The sequence below is a fragment of the Scomber japonicus genome, chromosome 19 (assembly GCF_027409825.1).
Source record: "Scomber japonicus isolate fScoJap1 chromosome 19, fScoJap1.pri, whole genome shotgun sequence".
In the NCBI taxonomy this organism is placed as follows: domain Eukaryota; kingdom Metazoa; phylum Chordata; class Actinopteri; order Scombriformes; family Scombridae; genus Scomber; species Scomber japonicus.
The window spans coordinates 2,791,922-2,800,624 of record NC_070596.1 but is presented as its reverse complement, the minus strand read 5'-3'; the positions used below and the strand labels follow the sequence as shown (position 1 = coordinate 2,800,624).

General features: G+C 39.2%; 1 protein-coding gene across 1 annotated transcript; it reads right to left on the bottom strand.

The window, feature by feature from the left end:
* Positions 1-5,224: 5,224 nt before the first annotated feature.
* LOC128380265 (major intrinsically disordered NOTCH2-binding receptor 1-like) lies at positions 5,225-8,258 on the bottom strand. The gene is made up of 3 exons (XM_053340010.1): positions 8,112-8,258; positions 6,291-6,539; positions 5,225-5,425 (listed from the first exon to the last, which is right to left on the bottom strand). The coding sequence occupies exons 1-3, from the start codon at positions 8,256-8,258 to the stop codon at positions 5,225-5,227; spliced, it is 597 nt and encodes a 198-aa protein (XP_053195985.1).
* Positions 8,259-8,703: the final 445 nt, after the last annotated feature.

The following is an 8,703-nucleotide window of genomic DNA, read 5'->3' as shown; positions in this document are numbered from 1 at the left end:
CCCCCCTCCCTTTGATGACATGAAGACTTTCTGTCATCTCTCTCTCTTTTACTCTAATCAATGTGTTTTTTTCTTTTCGGGCCATAGTGTTTTTTATTTTTATTCACTTTTGAGTCTTCCTTTATTAAAAAAAAAAGCTGTTGAATATTTTACGAGGGCCTCAGCAACTCAACACAAGACACAATTTAGCTTTTAGGCGCAGCGCCTGAAAAACGTGTATATGGGTCTTAAATGTAAGATGTTAAAAATGTGAAGCTAGTGTTTCATCAGCCTCGTCAGGTGGAAACTAGTTCTCCCATGTAGCTGCTGATAGACTAAATGAAGTGTTCCTTTCTGGGTTTTTTTGTCTTTCTGTGTCCAGATTAACGGTTCTTCCCCTTAAAAAGAAACTGCGCTACCCAGTAAGCTAGTTAAAACCTTGCCTTAATGCTAAGAACTAACGATTGTGATGGGTTCCTTTTCTCTTTATAAGCCATACTGGCTGGACGGTTTGTGGTTAAATGCAGATAGTGATCCATTAGTTCAAAGTGTTCTCAGCACAAATAGTCTCGTGTACTGTATATGCATCTTCCACCTGTTGTTAGTCTGTTACATTGCTTACTGTAGGTGTGCTCGGTCGCTGGTGAAATGGCCAATCAAAAAAACCAGATAGTTGAAAACGTTGGCCAGCGTTAAGCGCCGCAGTAGACTTGAGTTTCTGCACTCATGTACTCATGTAGCTTGTTTTTTTTTTGCCGTCTGGCTGTATGACGGACTCTGCTGGTCTCCCATTCCCATAAAAAACCTGGATGGGCAGAGAGAGCGAACGCCACGCAGGTTTCACACTGGAAAGACTTGCGAGGCAGGGAGAGTGAGACGTTTTTTAGAATGTGTGTCAAGGCAGAGTGAAGATATACCTCTATGCATATGAGCTTGTGTCGCGTGAGTACTTGTAGTAATAATAATAATAATTTTTCAAAAAAAGTCCCATCACTCCTTCATGTGCAAAGATCTCCTCTCCTCAGTTCATTTTCAGGTGGAGCTTTAGGCACGTCCCTCTCTCCTGTACTCTGTCATCATCTCCTTTTCAAAGCACTGGCTTCATACAATGTGGAGCACTTTACAAGAGTACCATGTCTCCAAGAATTCAGCCATGTATCCACCAGTTCTAAATAACTCCAATTAGTTTGACTTTGTTACACCATGCTCTGATTGGCCAGTGTGTGCAGTATTTCTATCTAAATTAAGTTACTATGATATAAGATCTACTTTTTTTTGGAGCAGTAAAGTTACAGTTATTGTTAAGGTGAGCTCAGAAGTTGAATTTAAGCACATCTGGCCTGGTAAGTTACAAATGTTTTAACATGATTGGTGAAGTCAAGCTTATTCAGAGACCGTATGGATTTCTGAAAGTAGAAAATATAAAAGTGAAAGCATGTGATCAGTGTATAGGATGCAGATGAGTCAAACTTTATCTGGAGTCAGTAATGAGCTTTTTGTTCAGTCTAAGCAGGATAATTCACTGCTAGCTGTGCTGTTAATCAAAATAACAGCAGGCTTCATCCAGTGTCTCTTAATATAAGCCACTGGATATAAAGTACAATAGAAAGGAAATGATGGTTACTCTGGATTATGGTTCTAGTTTAGAAACTGCCACCAACACTAATGGAACAAACAGGGTTGTTTTTATTTGATACGTACTTTTTTTTTTCTTTTACCCCCAGAAACAAGCAGTTTTAGCATTTATCTTGTTACTTTGATGTATTTTGACCTTTTTACTGTATGCAATTACAAAAGAGGAATGTCATGCTTAGGGTTAGTTGAATGTACTGTATAATAATGAACACTACGCTAGGAGTTAGCATACATAGTCGCATTTTTTTCTCTTTTCCATACTTGTGTATATGAATGCAGCCGGCACAGTGCTGTGTTAGCTGCTGTGTTAGCTGCAGTGTGCTGTTAGCATTCATACCGCTGCATCCATCACTCCTCACTCTACACCTGCACAATGTGTAGGCCCAGACTTTTGATATACATACAACTGTACGTGTGTGTGGGGGGGAGGGGTTGTTATGAGTGTATAAATGCATTAAGTATATACACATAAACTATATACACACTCAATCTCACCAGTGTATTTAATACTTTCCAAGTTTGTGAAAAAGCATGTTCTGGGTGAGGAAACTTTTTAAACTTTAAAGGCACAGTGAAAGACAATCCCTGGTTCAGTTATAGCACACAATAACAGCCCGATGTCAGTGTTTAGATCTCCATGTTAGCAGAAAACACATCAACCTGATCTGCTGAAAGTACTTTTCACAATAAGAGACCAAGTCAAAAAAAAAGACCTTAGGATAATCAAACCTGAGTCAGATCTTAACATACAAAGCTGAGCCCTGACTCATTACACTCAATATGATTTGGAAACATGGGCTAAATTGGTCCCATTTAAGGTCTATAATGATCCCACTTAGACTCCATATGGGGCCTACATGGGTCTCACCCAGTTGGGCCTTACCTGAAACCCAGTCAGAACCCACTTGAAGCCCATATAGTTAAACACAGGTGGGGTCACCATGGAAACTGTGGACAAACCCATGTGGGACCCATATTTGGAGCCCAAATGTAACCATTATGGGCCCACATGGACATGCTGGCTGGGTTATTGTTGTTTAAAGGGACACTGCACATAAAAACCATTGAACAACTTATGAGGAGTACTTACTCAGCCTGTGAACACAGTTCTATACTGTCCTCTGTGGCTCTGGAGGAGCTTTGTCAAATCTGAGAAAATAAACCAAAAATAAATAAAAACAATCTTGTGATTGGTTCGTTATAGCTCCACATTACTGCAATGTTACTGCTGTCATTCACAGCACAGCAGTACTTACATTCTCTCTGACTAGCCCTGCTCCCATTCACACATGACCCCATGCTGGAAATGTTCCAGAACATTTCAGAGATGGACTGAATGTGTGAAAGATGCTTAAAAGAGAAAGTCTCTCAGAAGATCCACAAGAACACTCAAGTGTCACACTGAATTACTGGAGCATCTCTTTACCTGGCAAGTCAGTTTGATGTCTATTGCAGCACTGCTTCATTCCTGTTAGTACATGGATTTCATATTGTGTATGAAGTATCTACCACATATATATTTAGTGGTAGTGTGTTTGGGACATTCAGGTGATCTAGAAGGAGATTGTGACATTTGGGGCACTGCTGTACGCTGTAACCAAATCAGGGAGTGTTTCTTTAAACTGTTCATCATTCTGCTGTGAAGCACTCACTCTCTTACTGTTACAGAGCAACACCATTACAAACAACACGGGTTTCTCTATATTTGTATATTAAAGAAAAACTATATATGCCTACATATATATATCTATATATATATACACACACACACACACACACATATATATAAATGTATCAGTCTGACCTGGAGGAGATCTTTGTCTTTGATATGTCACATTAAATGAAACAAAAGAAAATCCCTCCTGTCAACATTTTACAACCAAATAATAGTGTTTGTGTGTTTTCTTCATGCTAGTCCTGATAGATGACTGACAGTACTACTGTGTTCTACTGAAGAAACCAAACGTCACCTGCACACATGTCAGCCACCGTGTCATCATATGACGGCTCCTAATCATTCTATGTATTTTGCCAAAGCCCCCCCCCCTCCCCTATTTTATCTCTCCGGTCTCCATCTGTCATGTGTCGATCCATGATGATGATGATGATGATGATGATGATGATGATGATGATGGATTGTAGTGTAAGGAAATCATAAACTGGTCTTTGTCCACACAGCAAACATGAACTAACCTGTAAATAAACTTCTGTAGTCTTATGGCATAAATTAAGGGAGTGGAATAATAATGTCAAAATTCAATATGGAGAAAGATATTTATTTTAGTTCAGAACTTTCTCCACTGTTTCTTTTTTTTCTTCTTTGTTTTGTTTTTTCTTTAATATTTTGGTTTTTGGTTGTAAGTTAATTTGCATGTTGATTTTTTTTTTTTTTTTTGCCTTTTTGATTTTTAGCAAATTGTGTCTTTTTTTTCTCTTTTTGAGTCTGTGTATTTCTATCTTTTTTCAATGCCTTTTGAAGAAAAGACATGACTAAAGCAGATCAGACCTGTTTTCTCCTGCTTTCACGCAAACGTGGATGGAATCGACCCAGCTGGTTGAAGCAGTAATGTTTTGATACACTGTACTGTTAACAGTCACAGATATGCTTTTTCTAACATTTTAACATTTATGATTACCAATACTTTGTACATCTTTATTGCAATAAATAAATCAAATGAAATCAGTTACATTCAAAGTCTCCTTTAATTCTTCTTTATGTATGATATATTATAGATTTGATATTAGGTTTCCAACCATGACCATAATTATAAACTTCATTAAAATGGGTGAAGCTGTGTGTGCAGATGGTCGAGTGGTTAAGAGCCACATACACAGGAACCTGGTTCAAGTCCCAGCCGTCGGACCTTTCTGCATGTCACACTGTTCACTCCCAGCATTTCATGTTGTGCTTGTTTTGTTAGAACTTCACATATATTAACATACAATAAATTCACATATATTTAGTTATGTTATGTTTATGTGGTTAAGGGTAAGTTAAGAGTAAGGGTAAACTTTATTGATCCACCTGGGGGGAATTCAAAATTGACACAATATTCTTGTAATAAGTGATAAAAAAGTAAAGTAAGTGAATTAAATATTAAATACAATAAACAATCTCTGAAATAGCAAAGAGGAAAAACGTACTGTGTCTCACTTTAGACTCAGTGCTTACATGGTGATAAAGGAAGTAAAAAAACAACCATCCATCTAGTTTAGCAGATTATAATAAACAAATTAAACTTATTCTGTGTGTATAAGTCCACTCCAGACCCCTTGTGGACTTGATGAACTCTAGGTTTGGACTGCAAAGTCCACGTAAAGTCCAGCAGTCTGCAGGTTCCAGGTTCATACATCTGGATTCAGCCATGTTCATCACTGCAGGAAGGTGAGAAGTTAAACTAATGGAGGTGAACATGATTTCCAGCTGTTCAGTTATGTCAGTATGTGTGTTTGTCTGCTCTTCCAGCTGTTTGGCACCACCTTTAGATCAAAATGTTCACTTACACACATGAAATGTAAGAATGTAAAGTGCAGATATCTCTGAGCATGTCTACTTGTAGTTTTCGCTCACATTGAAAAAAGAACTGCATCCTCGCAAACTTCTCATCACTCAGTCTTTCTTCTGTAGAAGCACAACTGGCACTATGATGACTATAAGAAGTGCACAAACAGAGAAAATGATTAAAGAAAGCAGCTTGCACAGTTTTCTCTTTTTCTGTTCTGCTTCTTTCTTCTTCAGTAAAGAGTCAAATCCTGGTGTGTAGAGGTCCTCCAGCCAGAAGTCCAGATCTTTAGGAGTCTTCTCTTCCTCCTGTGAACACAATGAGAATAAGCCTCAGTATGAAACATCAACATATAGCACATAAGTCCTGTGACTCCTGTTGTCATGAAGATGTGCACAGCTATATTATTTCTAAATTAGTAGATTGTAAACTACATGTATATGAAGTTGCACAATGAAATGCACAAGAATGAAAACATTTTAAAATCTTATATGCTACAAATGTTTGTCCATTGAGGCTGTTCTGGGTCAAATGATCTCTGTGTCTATTGACATGTGTTTTAGTGAAATGAATAGTTCATAGTTTTAATAAGGATTTATTTTTATGATGTAGCAGTGAAGACTGATGGCTCTAATGGTTATACAATAAACCCCACACTTCCATAAAGTTATAAAATACATTTCCATCATTATTGCTATGTTATATTTTCATGTCTTAGGTCAAATAGGACATAATATTATGTGATAGGAGCTGTTTTTGGTGTAAAAGCTAAAAAATACACACTCTCTGCTCTCTGAAACATGAATCAAGGTTTAATCACACATTTATTGATTGAAAATGAATATTGGAGAAAACCAATAATTAATTCTTCATATTTTATCAATGTATTGATGAGGTGACTCATCAGGTAACCACTTTGTAACATTTTTCTCTCAGCTCTTGATGTGTCCTCATCAATGCTTACTAAGCTAATTCTGAGTGAATGAGTGAATTAATTAAAACATGGCACATCTTCTACATTAGTGGTGCCAATTCCACTGAGGATTCACTATTAATTCAGTCATCAATTCCCTTCATTTGTCCAGCTGTATGTTTTTCTTGTCTTTGCACCAGTCCATCCCTCAACCACCCATCCTTCCTGTCAATCAGCGTCTCTTCCTCTCCACACATCACCTTTAAATAGTGTGCCAGGTTGCCGTGGATGGTCTGTGTGTCGTACTCCTTCACAGTCCAGGAGGGTTTGGACTTCTCTTTGTCCTCTGTGTCCATCAATCTTATGTCCATGTACAGAGGGTTCCTCTTAATGTTGGACTTCAGAGTGACTGGAGTGATGTGCTTCTCTAGATATCTGTCCACAAACACCACAGGAGTGTCCTCTGGTGATGGAGGAGACCTGCTGTCACTATTTAACCCTTGTTCCCTCTGTGGAGACAATGAGGCACAGGCGTCAATTCTCACCACATCTTCCTTTATGCTTTCAACACTTTCTCCAGACAGAGAGGAGACACAGGACACACACACACACGGCAGCCTGCATTAGAGATATTTTGTATTGGCTGCTTTTATAGAGGGAAGTAGAATACCTGGATTAGAATGCCTGCGAGAGGATAACTTCATGATATTTTAAGGCTCATTTACAACACATGGTCTGAGATATGTCTAAATACAGTCCAGCAATCTGCCTGCTAGACTGAGTTTGGCCTGTGGGTGGTGCTAAAGGAAAAATTAGGTGTCACCAAGCTTCATGGGATTCATCTTTTGGGGAGCATGAATGTCCAAACCAAACTTCATAGCACTAACAAATCATTCAAACTGATGCTTCACTATTAATAATCTAATCTACTACATCACTCATAATACTGCAGTACTTTTACTGTGATACTGCATACTACATCACTCATAATACTGCAGTACTTTTACTGTCATACTGCATACTACATCACTATAATACTGCAGTACTTTTACTGTGATACTGCATACTACATCACTCATAATACTGCAGTACTTTTACTGTGATACTGCATACTACATCACTCATAATACTGCAGTACTTTTACTGTGATACTGCGTACTACATCACTCAGAATACTGCAGTACTTTTACTGTGATACTGCGTACTACATCACTCAGAATACTGCAGTACTTTTACTGTAATACTGCATACTACATCACTCAGAATACTGCAGTACTTTTACTGTAATACTGCATACTACATCACTCATAATACTGCAGTACTTTTACTGTGATACTGCATACTACATCACTCAGAATACTGCAGTACTTTTACTGTGATACTGCGTACTACATCACTCAGAATACTGCAGTACTTTTACTGTAATACTGCATACTACATCAGTTACAGCTGTTAAGTATGTTAACAGTTCATCATTAAGTGAGTGGAACATAGCGACCACACTGTAACTATCCTGTAATATTTACAGAATGCCTGTTTTTATTCCTTTTCCACTGATATTCAGATGATCAGTTATTTCTTTGTGAACTCTTTGTGACACTGGAGAGGATAGATCAACCTGTCAGACTGAGTGAAGTAATTGAAGAGCTGCTGTCAGTCACTGGAGTCTGATTTCCTCACACTGATGCAGGATGACATCACCAATGAATGACATACTGTAAGGCCTGAGCTAAACGGCAACCATATTTTTCCTCAGCCTGGATCAAATGAACAGAAGTCTGCAGTGGACAAATTGACACTGGATCAATAATCTGCTTCTTCACTCTGAGGTCAGCTCCCAGCATCTCAGGACTGTCTATCAAACATTACAGTACTCCTGTCCTGTGGATATGAGGACTGATACAAAGTGAATGCACACAGCTCTAGAGTGTGATGATGAAGATCTCTGACAGACAGCTATTCATCACTCACTCATCATAAATACTGTATTTGGGTGTATCTGTCATATGGAAAAACATATAAGGAATCAAACATGTGAAAGGTGAGATATAGACACACAGTGGCTATAACACAGCTCTTACCTGGAAATAGACCCTGTTCTGCCAGTGTCTCTGACTGGACATGAGTGCTCCAACCTGGAACATGCCGTGTGTGACCGGCAGCATTCCCACATCCAGCTGGAGGAACTTCTCTGGATGGTTGTTGTTAGGAAGAACAGAGATATCCATACTGGCTCTGTGGCTCTATAGCCACACACTGAACGCTTCACCTGGCAGCCGGCAGCCTGGCTGGATGCACATGCTCACTACTAACATGCACACTCTGGAATAATTCATGAGGAGCAAGATATTTATGAGGCTGTATCACTTGCAGGTGTGTGTAACCCAATCTGACCATTAAGAAGTTGACGCTAGAAACTAACAGTGTCAGTGTAGGGATGGAGCGAGGTGAGAGAGGGGGAGAGAGGTGGAGAGAGGGGGAGAGAGGTGGAGAGAGGTGGAGAGAGGTAGAGAGAGGGGGAGAGAGGTAGAGAGAGGGGGAGAGAGGTGGAGAGAGGTAGAGAGAGGGGGAGAGAGGTAGAGAGAGGTGGAGAGAGGGGGAGAGAGGTAGAGAGAGGTAGAGAGAGGTGGAGAGAGGTGGAGAGAGGTAGAGAGAGGGGGAGAGAGGTAGAGA